At 37.5% G+C, this 23,182-nt stretch overlaps 1 protein-coding gene across 1 annotated transcript in view; it reads left to right on the top strand.

The window, feature by feature from the left end:
• LOC149286307 (glutamate receptor ionotropic, NMDA 2D-like) overlaps positions 1-23,182 on the top strand; it is a 119,332-nt gene that overhangs the window by 8,781 nt on the left and 87,369 nt on the right. The window contains exons 3-4 of the mRNA XM_089494222.1: positions 11,527-11,641; positions 20,366-20,577. Coding sequence (XP_089350348.1) covers positions 11,527-11,641; positions 20,366-20,577 — 327 coding nt within the window. The remainder of the gene's footprint in view (positions 1-11,526; positions 11,642-20,365; positions 20,578-23,182) is intronic.

Genomic DNA, 23,182 nt, shown 5'->3' with positions numbered 1-23,182 from the left:
ATTCCTTAAAATTACTCACTGGTGCCCATGATAAACCTCTTCATACAGCAAAGTCATTTCTTCCTAAAGCTAATTAAACATTTTTATGAAATGAAAATATATTGCTCTTTAGAGTCAAAACACCATTTCATATAATTCATGCAGTTACTGTTAAACAGAAAAACAAATTTGTTTATCTGCTTGCATTAACGGAGAGACTAAACATGGTAACTAAAAAAAATAAATTTATTTCTTTTGGAATTTCAAATTAAAGTCATTAAAAAGAATACATTATTCTTCTTTCAAAGGAATCAGATCACAAAGTAATATAAAATGTCTTTGTAAAGCTGCCTACCAACCCCACCTCTAACCACGTTATCGATGTTGAGAAGTACATTATTGCCGTATACTTATTTCTGTTACCACTTTGTCCTGTAATGTTTTATCGTAGGGTTTCTAGAACTGAACTGGGATAGTTTAAAATGCCACAAAAAGAGTAATTATATAAATCGAAGATGTTCTAGAGAGTAGAACTAAGTCAAGTTTCTGATTTTCGGGGCAACGTTTTAGGTGAAATTTGTCTCCTGATTTTTCTTCATAACCAGCTTTATAATCGTTTTTGGGGAATTTAGTCAATTATTAAATTTTAATGAGATTAGTTTTTGGAATCTGAAAGAGTCGAATAGATCGAATCATATTGTCTAGCCTTGACGTTCAGTGATAAGTGGTCTGAGCAAGTTTCTGGTGATAGACCCCTTCCTCTTATGCAGCAGGATGTTCAACTCAATGGGTTAAGAGCAGTATAAAAGGAAAAGCGTATATCGCATTAAAATGAAAATATGTTTTTTTTTTAGTTCTAAGTTAATTAAATTATGCTTCTTCTGGAGTTGTTAAATATACAAAGTTAAAGTACTTGCTTGGTGACCACATTTGAAAGTGCTCTGCTACGGACCCTTCTAATCCCCACTGAGTTCGGAAGACAACCCAAGTACCCATTTGCCTCATTACAGTTGCCAACTGGGATGGGGTATTGATGGAAGGACTCCAGATCAGAAAGGTCAACTAAAAAAGAGCAGTAGATGTATAAATTTAAAATCTAAAATCCTGTAAACATAAACGATGCATGATCATGTATCAAAGCATAGGTTCTGTTTTTTAACTGTATACTTTGTTCTTTTCAACATAATAAGACTATTTCTGGGTAATAAGTTCTAAGCATGCACAAATATAGTTGACATCTACCTACGCTTCCTGCTTTTGGGAACAAATTCCCCAAATCCTTCTTGACTCCAAAGCAGGAAGCAGATTTCTACTTGGATGAGGAAGATCTAAATAATAATTTTTATTCTATCATTTATAGCCCTATATGTTCTACTTTTCTAAAAAAATAATATCCAGGCTCTTTTTGAAGGCATCTACTGTATCTGATTCTGAATTCCAAACAGTTGTTGTCCTTACTGTAAAGGATCCCTTCATTTGTAGTCTGTTAAATCTTCATCTGAGAGGAGGACCTCTTGTTCTTTGTACATTTCTGTTAATGAACTGGCCACTGGAGAGCTCTTTATATTGGACCTGAACATATCTATGAAATGTTATAATATCCCCTCTAATATCCCCCTGTTTTTCTAGCGTTTATAAATACAAGTTTTCTAGTCTTTCTTCATAGCCAAGATCTTAATTTGGTTAATTTGGTACTTTATACTTCTTCTAGTTCTATAATGTCCTTTTTAAGGACCGGTGTCCAGAATTGCACCACATATTCAAGGTGACTTTTAGAGAGGCAAGATGATATCTTTCTCCTGTGAATCAATACCCCGTTTTATACATGTCAACATCTTATTGGCCTTTGCATTCTTATTATTGTTCGCATAATGCATAACCTTACATGTGTCTGTATTGAATTTTACATGTGTCTTATTTGAACTTGCCTGCCCAGTCTAAATCATCCTGCAGATTCTACCTGATTTTGTGTCACCAATAGAGACATGGCTCTCAATGCAACACGGGAGATCATTAACAAACAAATAAAAAATAAGAAGAGACAGGACAGATGACTGAGGGACTCCACTTAATAGCCTGGTCCAGTTTGAGAATTTTGCATTAACAACAGCTCTTTGTATTCTCTCCTTTAGCCAATTTTCATTTCAAGTGCATACATTTGCCCCTAAGCCTACTTCTGACAATTTGTACAGTAACCTTTGTGTGGAACCTTGACATTGCATTGGCAAAGTCCAAATAGATCTAATGCCACACCTAGATCTATATTTTTACTGACTTCTTCATACAATGCTATTAAGTTGGTTTGACATGGCCTGTCTTTCACAAAACCATGCCAACTTCTACTATTCATATTCTGATTCTAGATGTATTTTTGAATGTAAGCCTTTATCAAATCCTTCAAATAATTTTCCCACTACAGATGTCAAGCTCACTGGCCTGTATTTACTCAGCTGAGATTTTGATCCCTTTTTTAATATAGGTACTACATCTGTCTTGGGCCAGTCGATTGTCACAATGCCTAATCCCTAAAGATCAAAAATGATGGTGTGGGCAGAGTTAGGCTTAGCTCCTTAAAGAGCTTCTTCCTTGGAATAAACAGAATTTAAAAAAAAAAAATATTTACAATTTCCGCTTTCTCTCTTTTCTCACTAACCAAATTCACCATTTCAGATAACAAATGACCAACATTCTCTGCCTTTAGCATTTTTCCCCCCTTTTTAATATTTAGATCAGTTTTACTCTCCTTGGCAATCCGTTTCTCATTTTCCAGTTTAGCCATTTTAGTCGCCTTTTTTGCAGGCTTTGTTGGCATCTTTGTACTCCGTAAATGTTGCTGCTGATCCCTCGCTTTAAATGGCAATTTCTTGTATTTTCTTTATTTCTTGGCATTATTGGTAAACCAGATTGGCTTTAGTTTGCTTCTTTTATATTTGTATATACATTGATGTGTGTAATTTTGCAATGTGTTCTTAAAGGTATTCCCCTTGTCTTCTTTGTTTTGTCCAGAAAACAATCCAAGCCTGTCGTAGTTGGCCCTGTGAAAAAGTGTTTTGGTGGAGTAATAACCAATTTGCTTTTCTGAATTAATCTTTAATGAAACCATGTTATGGTCACTATTTCCCAAGTGCTTTTGTACTTGGATGTTTGAGATAGGATCCAGACAAGAATTCATTCTGGTTGGGGTCTCTACTAATTATATGGGGGTTACTACCTGGTCGGTGAAGGAGAAATGATTATATACTTCTCTGTAGCCTTGATTGTTGACTTGGACGGTTGAATTGAACATGAGTACTTTTTTGCCTGACCGTATTTTAGAAAATGACTTATAGCACCAGGATATGAACTTTGATGGAAAGAATCAATATTGTGCTATTACTTTGTGCTAAATCACAACACACCATCTGTCTTTAGGTCTTTGCTACATTCACACCATTTATGTGTGATGAATGCTTTGGATTGTACAAAAGACCCTAGGATAAGGCATAGATCAGAACAAGATTACCAAAACATTGATAAAAAATGTGAGATTACATAGTTCCTCTTATAAAATAGTTGTTTCATTATTTTTAACCTAAATCCAAATATTTAACGCACCAGTTTGGATTCTTACTGTATATAATTGTTCAATGTTATATAGCTGTATAGGAATTACCATATCTGTTCAAGGGACATCCTAGGAATCATATGCACCGTAATCCAAATGGCAGCTATATGGTACCTTTAGATTTTAATGTTGAAATGCATGGAGGGATTTTGAGCCCCCTATTTATTTTCCCCTTTCCCTACCTGCCAACTATTTGCCATGCAGAATATGTGTTTGACTGACCACATCTCCCACCACATCAGGTGGGCTAATGAGATGCCATGGGCACATACACATATAATGCATCAGTTGATTTCAAGGGGAGTACTTTCCACTGATCGCTACATTAAAGTACTCACAATGTACTTTCATATGCATTCTTCATTGATGAAGCTTCATGGGAGATCGGAGCGTTCCTTTAAGTAGCAGTTAAATTAAATCTTTCACCAGGAACTAATCATTGCTTCTTTGATTTGCTATTTTCGATCATAGTGATTGAATATTCTCATTAATGGCTGCCTACAAAAAAATATGATACAAGAATAAATTACATCTGAGACCTTCTGCTGCTGATCCAGGCTAGTGAGCTGGTGACCACTCTCCACATTTTCCTTTTAAAATAGTTTTCAAAGGCTTAGGTTTGATGAAAAGGAATACAATGTGGCAACATACCCAGTCTTGTGATATTTAACCCCTTAATGACAAAGCCCGTACATGTACGGGCTCAAAATGCATTGTTTTCAATGGGTTTAGGGACCGCCCTTTGTCCTTAAGGGGTTAACAATGTATCAAGGCCACATGGGGTACAAGAGAGATGTGATCTAACAGGAAAGGAGAGGCATTGGTACCAACAAAGAAACAAGTCTCTCTCTTTTGTTCTGCTCTCTTCTGTCCATGTGTATTGTGGACATCATCATCATCATCATCATCATCATCATGCAGAACTGAAAGCATTACCAAATTACCAAATCTTAGGTATAATCATAGCTATTTTTTCAATGACGGTTCTTGTTTACATTTGGATTTTAGTGACCAAAAAGATCTCCTTTTGCAAGTAAAACTAAATGTAATGTCTCAATATAGCATGATATTGTATAACACATTGTATCCTCATGTAAAGCCATCCACAGGACTTTTCCTTCAAAGACACATAATGATTTATCCTTTATCAAAGCTGTGGCTCCTAATTGTGATTGTTACCTATGGTGGTTTAAAGGCTGTTTTAATCAAAAAGTCCCTTTTTCAAGCTACCTAGAGGCATCATGTGTAATGTTGGTTGACTGTCTGAAGACCATAAAACATTCTTGTTTTACCAGAATCCCTGTGTTTAAGGTGTTTGATTTAGGTTTTGAAGTGAGAATGGCATTTTCATTAAAGGTTTGTGACAATACCGTTGTGTAGATATCGCACACATGATTTGACTCATTGGTCTGTAGAATTTGATTTCCTATGAATGCTACACTTTTATTTAGAAAGAAGATAGAATACCTAGAATATCAGGAAATAAAATAACCGTTCCAAGCATGTTTAGGTGAAAGCGCAACGTGTATGCAAAGGTTAAAACGGCGTCTCGGTGTAATTATTATATATGCCTCTAGAGAACACATGAAATGAAGAAAGAACTCTATGTACACTTTAATACTGTAAACATACCATTGTTCGCATATGTATTAATAAATGAACATATTAACTATTTACTTTTTACATATTTATACATTTTAGTTATATTATTGTTATCTATTTTATATTTGTTGTAAGATGATCTTTACAAGTTAATTTTATTATTTTAACATTAAGGTAAGGGAGCGCTCTCCTTGAAATTTATGGGAGCAGCATCACTTAATTACATCTGTGTACCTGGGAACTCTCTGTCTCTGGCTCCCCGAAGCCCCCCCTTGAAGGATGCAAGTACGAGGTACCATTTAATGTAAGGGGTGGTTCCATTGATGTTGTCCAGATGGAGAGGATAGGGACCCATGTTTCCTGTAGTTACCTGGAGAAGTGGCGCTTTACCTGGAGTTGAAAAGTAGTATCTGAAAAGTTTTGCTAACATACATCCAGTTGACTTCAATGGGAGTGTCAAAAATGGTTCCTGGTTGCAGTAGAGACAAGTGAGGAGGAGGAAAATGAGGTCTCATTTTCTAGCCAAGTGGCTTAAAAAAACCTATAGCTTGTACAATTGTTTTAAATTTAGTTTTAATGGGGCTATTTTACTAAAATGGCTGGTAATAGGGTGTACGCACATGGTAGATTTCTAAGACATGTCTACATTGCTTATTTAACCCGTAAATACCATTAAATTGGTTGGTTTGTTTGGGGTATTAAAATGTGGGAAAAGTAACAGATCTTCTTTAAGTGGTGCATAAATCATATCTATATCCCTTAACTACATACCAAAATAATGTTTAAAAGGAACAGACAATAATTCATCATTTTAGCTTGTCTTCCAATAATATTACTGCAGTAAAATTGTAATTAGCTTATTTTAAAGAATTTACAGTGTCACTCATAATATGTTTATATTTTTATCGTTCGTTAACACATCAGCAGAGCGTGAATATACCAGACAGATCATTCTTTAGTATATGAGGAAATAATAACTCTTGAAATATGGCTATTGTGTAAGATGCTCATTTTATTCCACATAGTCGAGAAAAGTGATAAAAAATGTATTAGTTACAGGAATTACACCAGTGCTCTGAAACACTCTAATTAGCCCCACCAGAGCACCATGAACGCCTGCCCCATCAAGCTAAGGGTTTTTCCCGTGAGGTTGCTGTGTGAAGTTGAACGGATAAGGTCTACTATAGACACAGTCAATAGATGCAGGAGGGGGCTGAGGAGATGGAGTTTTTCCTACTGTAGAAAAGGAAATTAGGGACTGTAGTGTCCCTTTACAATACGGACTGCTCTCATTCTAGCATTCTGTATTTGAATTTATTTTTGCGTTTCTAGGCCAGATGTCATCATTTTGTGGAACACAGATGACCGTGCATGCATTGTTATTCACGCTTGTGCCTTCCCAGGGCCATAAGATGTTAGCAACCTATAGAATCCTCCTGCTGTTGTGTAGCACTCTTTATATATTATACATGCATGGGCTGGTTTCCATTCCGTGCCATTAAGCTTTGTTGGGGTCAGTTAATCTACAGTCAAAAGTGGAGCTCATCTACCCACTTCTTATGTTAATGTTAGGTCAATTGGTCTTAATGGGGATGTGTGCATAAATGTGCCATAGCTAAATCCATCCCACGTTCATGTGCAACATTTCATATTCAACGGTGTCAGTTAATTGCTTGGGGTGGAGTTTGAGGTTAATTACGATATTTATCATTAGCTTGCTGTTTTATAGTGTGTTAAATACTCTTCTGTAGTGATGGTTGTAACCCATAACTTGGTTATACAGTATATTCATATTAAGATATTCTATCGCCTTGGATTGAGTTCATCTGCCTGATAATAGTGACATCAATTTAGGGGGGTTTTTTTGAGACTTTTTTAAAATTTGTTATAATTTTACTTAAGTAACAGAATGACAAAGGACTAAAAAGCAATTACAAAGAGAAAGTTGGTGAGTTTGTGACAGGTGCTTAGGTGATTAGGTTTGCTGATTGTGCCCCATCTGCCACTGAACGCTACTCTGCTGAAGTATAACATTCCCTACATTTTTAAGATGAGCTGTCTCTTATTGGGAAAAAAACATAACCGAATCTAGCCCTGAACTCTACATGTAACGCCTGTGGTTATTATTCTTTTATTTACATTCTCTGACATCTACCAAAGGCATAATAGGGGCAATCCATTTCAAATTTCCCATGATCAAACCTCGCAACATCGCAGGGCAGGCTACCTAGGGTTTTCCCTCTTCATGTGTGTTAGTAGGGGTAGCTGTGCATGGAAGTATGGTCCTCCATAGAGGCATGCCTAGTCCCAGACAGCTTTAAAGTAGAAGGGGAAGTTGACAGGTAATGGTCATGGCCAACATCAAAGAAAGAGAAAACTGACTCAGAGGCCCAGAGAAGGAGTTCTCCACCCAGAGACTCTGGATCAAACCCAATAAGCTCCTAAGTATGCCTATGATCCTTCATTGGAGATTGCACTGAAATTCCACTGTTTGCCCAAGTAGGAATCAGCAACACTCTTACCCAACTCTTACCTCCCAAAACTACAAATGACCAATGAGGGACACCTTAGTTTTAGGAGTTTTGGTTGGATGTGTGCCAAGGAGGCATGGCTTTACCCAGACTTTGTATGTGACTTTGTAAGACATTTCAAGAAGAATGTATTTTATTTACACATTACTGTAACTTTTAAGGCTGTAGAACGCAGAGATACACATCCCCACAAAACTTTTTTTTTTAAAAGTTTTTAAAGATCATAAAGATTGGTGGCAAAATTACTTTTAGATGAAAAGCATACTGAAATAACGATGTATATCCCCGTTTACCTAATACTCTGTCATGCTATCTAAGCTTTTATCGTGAATTTGCGATTTTTTTATTTTTTTTTTGTAAATTAATATGCATTTACCATGCTTTTACTAATGAATGAATCCTTTTAGCTTTCAAAAGATGCACCTATTAACTTTTTGTTTGAGTTAATAGCATTTAAGCTACGTTACCAAAGGGCAGCTACAAAAGAAAAATGGTTCCTGCTTTTAGACTTTTTAGGTAATTGTAGTAATAAATATCAGACAACTGCAATTAAACACATCAATAGAAAAGGTGTCGAGAAGGAGTATAGTTAACGGTCACCAGACAAGGAGTGCTTTAAATAGCAAGTGCTAAACGTGAACATGTGTCCTATACTTCCTTCAAAGGTTATTGTCTTCCAATGAGCGATTGCATCCTTTCCAGCCCGTTTGCTGCAAATATTTTTAATTTCTTAAAAGTATGTTCTTCCTCACCTTAAAGACAATAACGCATTTAATGTGCAGATTCTGCTTAGTTATTAATACTCAGGAGCAGGGCTGGACTGGTGATGATGGGGCAGACCTGGCACTTGAAGGCCAGTGGTAGCCTGATGACGGCCAACAGCTAGATATGTGTGACCGAACTCTACATTTTAATGTCCATGCAGTGTGTGGCCGGCCATATCCTGTAGGCCAGTGGCTCAATGGGCTTTTGCTAGGTTTGCCAGAAACCGGCACACAGAGATAGTTCAATTGAAGACACGGTTGTCTTCATAAGGTTTAAGGAAGTTAAGAAGTTGTGATGTTTGTCAGCCACCTGTGATAATCTTCATGCAAGTAACGTATCAATTATTTAATTTGGGCATCTCTCTCTTTTTTTTTTTTTTTTTTTATCTTGCCCTTCGTTGTGTTGAAGGCACCAGTTTACCATTTGCATCGACAAGCATTGTAACATGTATTTAATTAATGCCTGAGTGTTCTTCAGTTGATCTGTGTTTGGTCCTGTAATAAACTTAATTTGTTACAAAGATGCTGTAGGGGGTTGTAAATAAATATCTAACGTTTTTGTCTTTTCTCTACTTCATAGAAATTTTCTTCTTTCTTATAGGCATAAAAACTGATGTATTATAAATCAATATTTTATAGATTTTTCTCCGTCTATTAGCCATCTCTTCAGAACACAATCCTTATAGGGTCCTGTGGGGCTCTGTTATAACTGGTTATGGGGCTTTATTTTGCATAAAACGCTATTATTATATAGTAACCACCTGTGTAATACCAGTTTAAAAATGAAGGGTAATAGTTGGATAGTTGCAAGATGTGTTTTTTTTTCATTGTTTGTGGGATTATCGAAGAATTTTAAGCTTTAAATATTGCAATTCCGAACATCGTGAACGAGCTCAGAGTTTACTGGTCACTCAGCTAGAAGCCATGCACATGATATACTTACCTCTATACGGCACCAGTGCTGGCTCGTGGATTGCTGCAGGCAGGGGTGGTTTTATATGGAAGCAATTTCTTGACACTGATTGGCTGCTTCAAGCAGCCATTCAGTAGCAAGAATCATCAGACCATGTTTTATAGTAAAGTACTCACATCACATTGTCATTCCTTTTTATAGTGAGTGTAAGATACATTAAACTGTCCCTTTAACGATGCTCAGACAGAGGGTCCAACCATGATTCAACCAAGTAATGATTTCCACCCAATTAACATTATTTACAGATTACAAAAAGCTATATAAATGTATTAAAAATCCGCCTATACCAATGTTAAATCTACCCGACCATTCAGTTCCCAAGATCTGCATGATTATTTTAGCCCATTGAAGTACCATTTTATTTTTATTTAAAAGGCCTCCAAATGTTTGGTCTATGTGAGGTTTGGAGAATGACCAAGCTTGTTTGTGATTTCTAATCTTAGGAAGCACTGAATGATGAGTGCAGCATCTACAAAGCCTTCATTCTACCACCTGTGCCTCTGCCTTATTGAAAGTTTCCCTCACGTGCCCCTAGCTTTACTCCATGTGAAAAGGGCATTGTTCAGAAACCAAATATTCATGGAACATGTTTGACAATGGTAGTCAAAATCTGTGTAGCGGAGGTGAGAGTTGTCAACTCCCACCACCTTATGCCTCTCTTCATTTCCTTTCAATGTATTCACTGGAAAAGTGATATAGACATACACCTGCTTTATGGATGATCTGCCTCTGGTTATAGAACTCATCTCAACTATGGACAGTCCAGTTTAGTACACATTAACACATGGTCTACTCTTGTGCCCCTATCAGCAAACATGAGGCAGGTAGAGGTATTCTTGGTAGTCACATTGGAAAAAATGCTTCTTCTCAAAAGTACTTGTAGAGGGATGTTACCTCTCTTTTATACATTTGATTAAAATTACTTTCTCAGTTTGTATGTTAAATATATTGAACAATGTTATTCTTTATATATGAACCTATTATGGCACGTTGTATTGAGAATGTACGGTAGCTGTAGAAGATAATCCATTTAGTTTTTTTCTAGGTAGATGGATGGGTGTGTTGTCATTGTCTCGTTTGACTGTGTAGTAATTGGATGGGAACCGTCTCTCTAATGGGAAGGTCTTGAAAAGTCCAGTAATAACCTGTCACAGAGTTAGTAGGTTCTCAAGCTATCGTATTTTATATATATTAACAGTCTCAGCTAATTAACAGAGTTAATAATCTTCAGATAAATGACTATGGTTAAGTGATATGTAATTACCACCAAATAACTTCTCTATAGCAGTAAATCTATCTGTACACTTATTCTGAGCGGCACTTTTTATACAGAAGGACATTACATACAGAATTGTAAATAGAATGTTTTCTTTTTCCTCCTTCTTCATGCGAATCAGGAAGGAACTGATCATTGAAATGAGAGAAAAAAAAGCTCTAATGTTTATAGTGCTGCCATAATTCACGGTAAAATGTACGACGGGCAATAGTTCCCCATAATGTTTGTGTGAAGCCCACCTACTGTTGTGTCCCCAAGGGTGACCCAATTGGCCACTGTTTTCCAAGACATAAATAAATTTAACCAACCTGCAAAAAAAAATCATCACAGTAGTTTCTTCTGGGGGTCCCATCACCAACTGAAGAAACCCACATCTTCATTAGTCCCTCAGCCAGAAAGAAGCATATGTTAGATATGTTTGATGATGATGATGATGATGATAGACAGGGTACTTTTATATGCTTATTTAGTGAGGCTGTCGGGGACATTAGACGATTCCTTTAACATATAGGAACCACCATGACAATTTTGAGATGTCTATGTTTTAATACTAAAATGTGATATTTTTACAGAAAAACTCATAATGCATGTACAATAATTAACTGCAACACAACAATTTCAGGATCCTGCTTCCTAAGTGCGTAGATTTGTTCATGTAATGGTTCATGTCAGACGTGAACAAAAATTATTATTTCAACCTGAACTGGTGATACATGTTTTGTCTTGGAGGACACAAGTAAGGAATATCAGATATTGATCCTGTAATTTACTAAAACATTCGTCTTTTTTCTTAACAGATATTTTATGAATATCTCCTGGGGAGGAAAAGACTTCTCGTTTAATGAAGATGGCTACCTCATTAACCCTGCACTTGTGGTGATTGCACTCAACAAGGAGAGGAGCTGGGAGGTGGTAAGTACCTAATATTTATATTATATTTGCTAGTTTGCCACCCTTTAAAAGGTCAGTTATCCTAATGTTTTGGATCAAAATATTTTTGAAGACAACACAGTCACTACATGCTATCTGTTCTTATAAAACAGGCCTTCACCATGAGTAACTGTGTAGAAAGTTGTTAAAAATGGACACAGAAAGGATCCAGAAAAGGTATAATAGCTCACCCTCACTATTGCAGGACTGGCAACGCAAAGGGGATGGATATTGGCCTTGGTGCTGTAAAGGAACCATGGGGCTGCCTAGTGGGCTGGGGCCCAATGGCACCTACCAAGCACCTGGCATGGCTGACAGTGTATTCTGGTGGATAATTGCTGCACAATACATTCTTACAATTATCCAGTAGGTCGCCGCACACTAGAGGACAGGGTCAGCCATGACAGCGGCAATGCGGCCCGGCCTTCTGCTGGACACAACTGATTTCAGACAGAAAACTAGTGTTAACAAAGTGTATACAGTATCCACTGATAAATGGAGGGTTTTATTTTGTAAACTAAAGTACCAATAATAGTAATAAACTAAAATCTGAATAATAATTCCTTCTAAATAGTGAGACTGAAGACCAGAAAAGGCTAAAAAAGAAAGAGCATCTGTTTGCCAGCGTATGCTGCAAACGGTTTTAGCAGAAACCTCATCAACCAAACGAGAAACGTGTCAACATTTCTATGGCCACCGCCGTGAGCAACCATAACTAATTTCAGGCGCGTCAAGCGAATTCCGTCAGTGCTATGGCTGTGCCAGTGAGCTGAGAGGATTTTCAGTTGACCAGAGGGCCTGTGTGCAACATCTAAATTATGCAATTGCAGGTCGTTTTCGGGGATGAATTATCGATACTTTCCGATTTTAAATGAGTGCGGTTGTAATTGACTTATAAACTTGATATGTAGTCTTTCTGCAAAGCTCTTTTAGATCTTCATATATAAAACGCTGGCCTGCCAAGTAACTTTATTATTATTCATTGCTTTTTTTGTGCGAGTTTACATGTAAAACAAGAAGACCTATTTATAAACACCTCTTTCTGTGTTGCCCGTGTCTTATCAAAGGAAAGGACAAATGCTTTTTTACGCTTGCGGACAAAAGCCTTTTCAGCATTTTTGTTTAAAACTTACACCCCCCTGCTTTATCATTCCTACCCACATTATATATTTATTTTTTGTATGTATGTCTATATATCTATACATATGTATATACATGTAACGGGTTCACCAAGAGAGCTGTAGTAACTCCCAGAGATCACCCACATGTATCGTCCTGTTGTCCCCGGAATCACTTCCAGCACCAGCCAGCATGCGCACCTTGGAACCCTGCTACCCAATAAGTAGACACAACTACCTTGAATTGAGTACAGCAGGAATGAACAGTTTATTGTTGTAAAAAATAGACTGATATAGCCACAGAACTTCATTAACATAAATCAACATTGATAAACAGGTAGAAAACCCAACCTTTAATCCCCTTTAGCTACTGAATCTCCCCCTGGTAGCCATCCTGTTAATGGGATTACTTTACACAATGGAGTTCCTGCTTGTTTGGCAGCCAGGCTGGAGCCATCTCTGAGTGCCTTGGGCCCCTGTATGACAGGTCATTCTGTCACAATACAGTATCTCACAAAAGTGAGTACACCCCTTACATTTTGTAAAAAATTTTTATTATATCTTTTCATGTGACAACACTGAAGAAATGACGCTCTGCTACAATGTAAAGTAGTGAGTGTACAGCCTGTATAACAGAGTAAATTTACTGTCCCCTGAAAATAACTCAGCGCACAGCCATTAATGTCTAAACCTTGGCAACAAAAGTGACTCCACCAGCTCCGTGATGTCGTCATGGAGGAGTGGAAGAGGACTCCAGTGGCAACCTGTGAAGCTCTGGTGAACTCCATGCCCAAGAGGGTTAAGGCAGTTTTGGAAAATAATGGTGGCCACACAAAATATTGACACTTTGGGCCCAATTGGGACGTTTCCACTTAGGGCTGTACTCTTGTTGCCAAGGTTTAGACATTAATAGCTGTGTGTTGAGTTATTTTCAGGGGACAGTAAATTTACTCTGTTATACAGGCTGTACACTCACTACTTTACATTGTAGCAGAGCGTCATTTCTTCAGTGCTGTCACATGAAAAGATATAATACAAAAATTTACAAAAATGTGTGTGTGTGTGTATATGTATATGTATATGTGTATATATATATATATATATATATATCCCTGCACATTGTCTCAATGTGCATACCCGGGTGCATATTCAAACCAATGCCCATATATAAGAAAGTAAATGAACACCCCAAGGATTTCTGCTGGAAAAATAGAAAGCAATTTAGTTACACATCATGGGTATCACAATGAAAACTCGAGGTACTCTCTCTGCAGTGTAGTTTGTCTGTCTGTCTGTCTGTCTATATATTAACACCAAACACCATCTGTCCTTGGCATTTACTAGAAGATGCACATCACCTTTCTTTTGCAAGCTGTAATTTTTTTTTAATTTTTTTTAATGTCTTTTGTTTTACTAGTATTTATGTAACAACATTTTCTGACATTGTTATAGCAGTGACCTAAGATCTACTTCAGAGTATGAGAAATGTTAGTACAAAAGGTCATAGTCTAAAACTAGTGCCTTAGATGTACCTTACTAAGAGGGTGGTAGATTGGTGGCCTCTCAGCAAAAGTGTTAGACTTTAATATAGTTGGAGAACAGATGGGCTGGGGTCCCCTTCAGCATACCAAGACATTTTGGACAATGCTATGCTTCTAACTTTGTGGGAACAGTTTGGAGAACGCCTTTCAGCATGACTGTGGCCCCAGTACACAAAGCGAAGTCCATAAAGACATGGTTGGATGAGTTTGGTGAGGAAGCCACACAGAGCCCTGACCTCAACCCCATTGAACACCTTTGGGATGAACTGGAACGGGGATTGCGAGTCAGGCCTTCTCATCCAACATCAGTGCCTGACCTCAAAAATGCTCTACTAGATGAATGGACAAAAGTTCACACAGAATCTTGTGGAAAGCCACAGAAGAGTTGAAGATGTTGCAGCTGCAAACTGGGGACCAACTGCATAAATTTCCCCTTTTTTGCTCTGCCGCCGCGGCAGCCATTTCAACTACACTAAGAGAAGATCTGATTTTCGTTTGTCCAATCACATCATGTTGAGGGCCTGTCAAATGCTTGTGCTGCATCTTTCAAAGAAAAAAAAAAGCAGACTAGTAATGTGGAGTCTATACAAGAGCAGAGCAGGCAGGGGAATCCGTTTCACTTTATGTGACACTATGCTGCATCTGAGTGAGATTCTTCTGTGTGAGACTTGGTGTCTAAGACTCTAAGGTTTTGATTTAATTAAGATCATTATTTAATTTCATTAATTAATTTTTTTAAACATCATTTAACCAGTCCACTACTATCCTTAACCTTAACCCTATAAATTTCAGGGGTCGCAATACTTTTGTTCATATGGTATGTATATATAGAGTATATATATATATATATAAATATACACAACATAAGATGTAAAAGCTGTTTTCGTCTGTCACAGATCATGTTATTAATGACCATACCCGAAGCCTTCCCTTGCAGGACGCGGCCAGGACTGCCCACTGACATCAGCGGTCGGTCCCGTGATGTCGATGGGCATTCCCGCTGATGTTGGGGATGTTCCTGCTGATGTCAGTGGACATTCCCACTGGCGTTTTTAGAGTAGAAATTGTTTAACACCACAAGCAGGGCGTGTCAAGACCCCGCGACGCGGAGGTTTCGAGTATTGACCCGGAGAACCGGAGAAGTGGTCAGACCCGGAGAGTTTCCAGGTATTAATGTTCATTTGCGAATAAAAGCGAACATACGGCCAAACCAATTCCAGAGTTGTACAATCACTGTCTACAAATAAACATTTCTTACAATTCCACTCTACCAAACCATTTTCAAAACAAATAGAGAAGGGCCAGGACATTTCCGAAGAGCTTTTCATTGTTCTCTAATTTTCAGAACGAAGGATATCTGTTTTTAGGTAAACATCCACATACAAACAAAAGGTGCTTCTGCCATATTGAAAATATGCAACCCGCTGTCACCCTCTTCCAGTTAACCATTTGTCGTTCAGATTGGTTTTAACAGAAACAAGGCAGTTAATACCAAATGAGCCCAAAGGTTAAAATAATAACAATTACCGGATAATTAATCTGTAATTATGTCCAATATATACATATATATATATATATGAAATACTCAATCTCAGCTTCTTCATACGGTCCTCCAAATGATATACATCAATTTACGTTGTAAATAACGAAATCATTGAGCAGTTCCAACTAGAGCTATCTTCTTCCTGCCAAACTGAGATGTGGTATCATTCAAAAGCACTTTGAATTGCATTTGCGGAATAATTTAATATGTTATTAATAAAGGAATGACAATGGCATTAGTTTCCCTAGGAAGTTCTCTTACACTTAGATCCAGGGCGAGTCCTACAACAAATGGCACCCCAGGCTGGAATACATTCTGCACCCCTAATTTTGTTTCTCCATTTTGGTTAGCATCATTTTCTTATATATATATATTTTGTGTTCATGGAGTTTAATTTATAAACCAATTTTCTGCCGTTTCTATACACATTATTGGGGCTTTCAGGTCTATAGAACACTGATACACTCATACCATGCAAACGTTCTGGACTCTTAGAACATCAAGAGGACAACAAGGCCCTGTCTCCCTAGGAGGAATATGCCACTACCTGGCCCCCCCATAATTTAGGCATCCTAGGTAGCAACATGATGCCTACCATTACTATGCAGTGTTATTCAATACAAGGGTAAGGAGCTCGACACTAGCTATGGAGAGATGTACTCTATGGTACAATGAGGGTACTTCACTGCTTCTATGACTTGACACAGAACTCATATCTCAGCAATGCCTCTATTTAAGTTCTAAATTAATACCCAGAGAAATATTTTAACCTTAAAACAGTTCTAGGAAATTAACTTTGTACTGAAAGTATTTTGGCGTAGAAATAAATACAGAAAATATCTTAAATTTATGGAAAGCTTCAGACACCAAATCTACAAGTGATAATTATGGTTTTATTTATTAGATAATATCCATAGACACAAGACCATAAGAAATGCATTTATCATGTTTCTATTGATGCAAAAATGTTTTGGCTTAAATATGTTAATGCTGCTTCGATGATATTAGAAGGTATATATAAATCCAACATGACCTCATTAGTATCTGCAGTGCGGCACCCACATTTTGGCGTATGTTTCCAAAATGAAGTATTAGATAAATAATCATTACTTTCAGGTGTTTCTCTGCAGTTGCACAGAGAGTCCGTTTCCTTGTTAGGAGAGCAAGTAAATGTGAAGACGGTATAGCCTCAAAAGAAGAAGGAAGCGGGATGAGCTAATGAAATGAGGAAAGGGAAAAGCCAAAGCACCAGAATCATAGACAAAGAAAATAGTCATTCCTAGATAGATGGGATCTTGTTAGTATTGTAAACGTTTTATTAGTAACAAAACCTCATATATAAGTGTTAATAAACCATATATGAAAGTATTTGTTTGCGGTAAGAACAATATATAGAAAGATATTACAGTGCAATTAATTAATTAATTAATTAAATGTAATTAATGCATTTAAAATGCCAGTGGAAACCAAAACATAACAACTTCCGGCAAAAGCATCAGCTAAACCAGAGGCTTGTACACTATACATATACACTGCACACGCACACACACACACACACATACACTGCCCTTACACACACACATATACACATACACACACATACATGTACGCTGCCCTTACACACACATATATACATACACTGCCCTTACACACATATATATACAAATACAAATACCTATACTGCTCTTACACACACAGGCCCACACACACACAAGCTTACAAACACATACATACACATAAACATATACACTGCCCTTACACCCCTTTCTCACCATCTCTTACTTCTTCCACCTTCCACAATCCTTCTTCCTCCATCCTGTATCCTGCTGGGGGAGCAAGAGGTCTGTCACTTCAGACCGCGCTTTCAGACCGCGCTCGGCATTATTTGCCGGGGCATAGTGATTAGGGAGCAGTAAAGCGAGGTCTGAATTGACAGACCTCTCGCTCCCTAATCGTGATCTCCCAACTAGTCTGCAGGCTGCAGCTGCTGATCGGGCATCTGTGCGCCCCACCCCGCAGCTGCACCTAAGGTGAGTATCGCTCTGCAAAGTGGGACAGAGGAAGGGATAGGCTGGACAGCGGGACAGACCCAAAATTGGGACAGTTGGGGGGCATGTTATATGTATATATATATACTGACTCTCACACAGACAGACACTGGTGTGTAATACTGTTCACTCTGACAAGAACATTTCCAGGCAAACATTTTTATTTTAATGATGGATTCCTCTGGTTGGTGCTTGGTGAAGGAGTAGGAAATGGGTTCACAGATACCTGTCCACTCTCTTGCTGTGCAGCACTTGATGTGAGTCTTTCTGATGGTTAATATGAAATTTTACATCAAATTCTCTTTAGGACTCCAATAGCTTTTAACCTCAAGGAAGCAGAAAAGGTCATCTGTGGGCACATCTCAGGCCTCCTTCCCAATACATGTTGGCAGGGGTCTCATGAGGGGTTGCATCAAGGAACTTATGTGATATATATTTCCACTATTTCACGGCATTAAAAAAAAAATATTGTGCAATTTCATCCCAGTTTCTAATGTCTAAATTAATTCTAATGTGCAGAGTAATATTATGATGTCATCTGTATAATCGGGCAGGGTTTTGTGTTGCCAGAAGGATTGAGAAAATATTTCAACCTTATTGGGAACTGGGAAAGTTCTGTTATTTTGGAAAGCAACCGTTCACTATTCTGCTTGATTCAATGAAACAGTGTTAAACAAATCACTAAATAGAACTGACAGCTAACTTCAGTCACTTGGGTAAGTGATTAAAGGGGAAAAAAATTAAACAGGCTGCTATTAGCAATTCCTAGCAAACCTGTTTAGCGTGCCTATGATTTTAAAGCAGCTGTAGAAGCTGGATAAGATTTGCCTATTCTGCCATATGTTGTGTACTGGCACTTACATAGGCTTTGTTCCAAACATCATCTGTGAATTTACGCAGCCTTGGTTGCCTCTCCTTCATGTAATCCCAGACAGACTCAATGATGTTAAGATTAGGACTCTGTGGGGGCCATGCTATCACTTCCAGGAAACTTTGTTCTTCTTTACACTTTAAATAGTTCTCAAAGACTTTGGCAAATCAGATAGCTCTGCCTGTACTTCTCATTTTTGAGTAGACCATTAATTCTGACCAAATCCCCAACTTCATTTGCAGAAATGCAGCCCCAACTCTTGCCTGTGTTTCCTGTCCTTGCTGTGAGCCTTGTTGATGAAATTTAAGATATGCTTTGTTGTCTTAGTATCTTCAGTTTTGGGCAATTCCTTCGACCACAGAAGTTCTCAGCCTGCCCTGACCCATTGACCTGTTATTTTTTAATTGTTCTTTCACTGTAAGTGATGTTGGCATTTGCCCTTAGGTTTTGTTTGTGTGAGAGAAGCAACGTAAGTCCTGGTGGTCACGGTATCCGGTGGCTCCACCAAAGGGGAGCCTGCTGTCCTAGATTTCCCTTAGTTGTCTTAGACCAAGAGCCAGTAATCTGAGGTTGAATTTTATTTCCAATCTTTTTCTCTGAGTGTGTTTTTCTAGCGGCTGTGGTCTTTAGTGCATCATGCATTTTGGATGAGTTATTGTATAACAGATCTTCCAGTTTTCAGACTTAATTTTATCAAAACTTATTACTGGCACAAGCTTCCTTATGAGCCAACCTAGCTACTAAAAATGGCGCCTTATCCAATCCAAAAGAAAACAATTTAAGTAAATAGTTTGCTCAAAATTACCAACAATAAAGATGTCACCAACATTTTCTTGAAAATAGAAATTAAATAAACCTCAGGAAAGTACTATAAAATGAATATTAAAATACTTTAATCCTTCAGAGAGTAACATTAAAAGACACTGAACTACTTTCTTTATTGCTGATATTTTGCTGGCTAGAGAATTGCTAGGTACACAAGAGACTGACATTGTAGCTAATTAGATGGCTCAGATAACCAGAACCTTAACAGAACAAGTAGAAGGTTTGCTTGCCTTAACATAGTACCTTAAAACCACAAGGATTCAACACTAAAACAGTGTATTTTTAAATCATAACGTATATACTAAGCATCATGTAAGTTAAAATACAAACTCATAATAGGTATTTATTTAATGGTTAAGGGTTTATTATCTTAAGTTTGGGCTTGTAGGTGAGTTTGCAGAACAGTTTTCATGCATGTACACGTATTTCACTGCTTGTGTGATGAGCCAACCATAGCGAGCTTCTCTTGCAAGAATAGGTAAGTTTTCCCTGTATAATGCCTTGGAAAATGAGTAAGATTTGTTGAACATCACCTAACCAATTGAATTAACATTGTGTAGGGCCCCTGGCCAAGGCTAGTCTTTGACAAGAATACATTCTGCAAACGCCCGCTATAGGGAATAAACCCCTTTTAGTGCCAAAGGTGTTAAGCAAAACTTTGAACACCTCCAACACAAATACTATTGCTGCCAAAGCCAACATCTTTCTAGATGTTTGGATGTAGAATGTTAATTTAATTAATATGTGTTTCTGTTTGTAGGTTGGGATCTGGGAACATGGAGATCTGCGTATGAAGTACCCAGTATGGTCTCGTTATGGGAAGTTTCTACAGCCTGTTGATGATGACCAGCATCTAACGGTGGCTACGTTGGAGGAACGACCTTTTGTCATTGTTGAAGGTGTTGACCCAGCAACTGGAACTTGCATCCGAGACTCTGTGCCTTGCCGCAAACAGCTTAACAAGACTGACAAGTAAAGCCTACATACATAATTACCTTAATCGTTATTAAGACCAAGCTTACTGTTGTTCTGGGTTCTTACTGTGTCTACTCAAGAAGTTTCCAGATTTTTAATGTTCCATCTTAAATTTAAATGTCCACTCGAACCCATCACCATTTGTGTTCCATATTGTATGCGAATACAAGGATTGTAACAGAGATATTTTGCTTTTCCCCTTCTGCTGTAAGTACAGCACATTTTCCATAAAAGAGAGTATGCAGGCTTCACAAACGGAACTTTTATGCATGAAAAGTCAGGTCAGGTACAAGTTGAGTCTTTATTGACTTCAAAGGGCTACAAATCAAAGTCCTCCAAGTAGGTTCCTATTCTGGGAAAGGCCCCAATTTACCTTCATAATATCTAGTTAAATCTTCCCTTTTTTAAATGTTAACTTTGCATTATGTTGATTCAACCTGATCCTTTTTTTCCAGGATAAACTCAAATCATCTCTTTGTAATGCTTGGCTAATAAGCAAATGGGGTAAGGATGATACCTACATTGGCTAATTACAGTAGACCAACAACTTTAGAGGCTACTCAATGTATCTACTACAGGTACACCTTAGTAGCCTCGAAAGCTAGCAATGTAATGCAATTCAAATAACCAATGCAGGTATCACCAGTGCTAATTTTTCTTTCATGGCTAACCCAATATAACTGTATATCTCTGTTAATAATTCAGTGAATAAAGCTGTCTGCCCCATTTTGCACAAAATATACTAGAATCAACACAGAATGAATTGTTTTTACAATAATAACTTTATGGACAACATAGTTTCTTGTAATCTAGTAATCTTATATAAACAGATTTTAGGTTGTTCTGTAAAATTACCGCGCTAATCTGTTTCAGCACATTCGCTACTTAATTATTGTTATAGCGTTAACAGAAACTCATAGAATTTTGTGGTCTTAATATTTCCTCATTGCTTTAAAGGACTCATCATCATAAATAGCTGTTTGTGGAATGTACGTTTTTGCATGAAGAGGAGACATTATCTAATCTAAGAATGGTAGTTTGTATGTGTATATACCGTATCACTATCACCTCGCAACTGTATACGTTTAAAAATCAGCTGATGTACTATCGTAAATTTCATTTCACTGCTTGTTTTTCACATTCATTTTTTATTATTTTTGTAATTTTTATTGCATATTTACCTATTTATTCAGGTATTGTACTTGCATTTATCCCCTCCCCTTTCTGTCTATACTCAAAGCAGGTAGCATACTTACGTATGCTTTCTGAGCATGCTCAGTAGCACTTGCATTGAAGTCTAGGGAAGCTACACTTTCTCCTGCATTATTGACACAGAGGTCTTATTTTCATGCTCCAATACCTAAAGAAAGCATGCACAGCCATGCAGTTAAATGCAATGGAGTCCACACCAATGCATTTTACGTGAAATTAGGTCTGGAGTGCTCCTTTAAGCACTGAAAGCGTCTGAATCATGTAGGGTAAAAGTGTTGTATTGTCTTATTCACTACAAGCAAGCAGACTGTCAAATTTTGTTGCCATATGTGACAATTCCCTGAAATCAAATCAAGCAATTATGTCATTCTCTACTAAAAACACTATCGTTTCATTCATACATACAATGTAAAAATGTGTCAGGTGTTAGAGTTAAGTATGAAAAAAATAACTCATCAAATAAGATTTATGATCTTCAGTTAGATCCATTTTATATTATATATATAGTTTTGATCCTTCTTCAATATATACCATATTGCAGTTCTTTATAGCAGGCTGAGATTGATCTTAAAGGAACAGACGCATTAATAATTTTTTCATTCGGATTTAGGCACAATTGGAATTTGCTTCAGTGTGTGGGGTTTGTCTTATTTGTCTTATTCAACCTTATTTACTATGTTATATTCATAAACCTTTCCTCTGCCTCCCTATACAGTTTTAGATTCTGAATAGAATGCACCTTCAACTCTCTCCATCCTGAGTTCATATATTTTGGGTAGATGCTATTTTCAAGTCCTTCTCTTAAAATGGATAAAGTTGGTATCTGTCCATTAAGTACTTGCAACTGGCAAAAAAGACCCCAGACCCCTATAAGCCATAGATTAATTAGTACATTAAACAATCTGAGTAGGAATTCTTTAAACAAATAGCATGCTATTGTTAAAATATATTGAATATTGTTATAAAGAAGAACATAATAGATACTTTCATACCTGGGAACTCTCTGGGTTTTTTGCCCGGAGTCTCAGAGTGTCTCAGAGTGTAGTGCAGGTCCTCCGAGTCACAGTGCTCTGTTTCAGGACATGGAAGTGGCCCCGGTCCATGCTCACTCCCTGTCATAGTCCCCTCCCAACCACTATACAAATTTAAGCTATCTGGGCCTAGACCCCCTTGCATGGCTAGCCTTGCCCATATACAAAGCTAGCTCTGCCCCTCGCTAAGCCATCCCCACCCTGAAGAGTAGCCTGAATCAAGAAGTTCTCAAGTATGGGTGTTAAAGGTCTTAAAAACATGCAATTCAGCCCTTTTTTAGGTCGTACAAAATACATGCCCCCATAGTTAGTGGATTGCCCCATGTCGCCCAATGAAAAAGATGGCCCTATACAATATA

The sequence above is a fragment of the Sceloporus occidentalis genome, unplaced genomic scaffold (genome assembly GCF_023333645.1).
Source record: "Sceloporus occidentalis isolate IW3139 unplaced genomic scaffold, rSceOcc1.0.p SCAF_70, whole genome shotgun sequence".
NCBI lineage: Eukaryota > Metazoa > Chordata > Lepidosauria > Squamata > Phrynosomatidae > Sceloporus > Sceloporus occidentalis.
The sequence above is the reverse complement of the archived record's forward strand: the minus strand, read 5'-3'. Positions and strand labels throughout refer to the sequence as shown.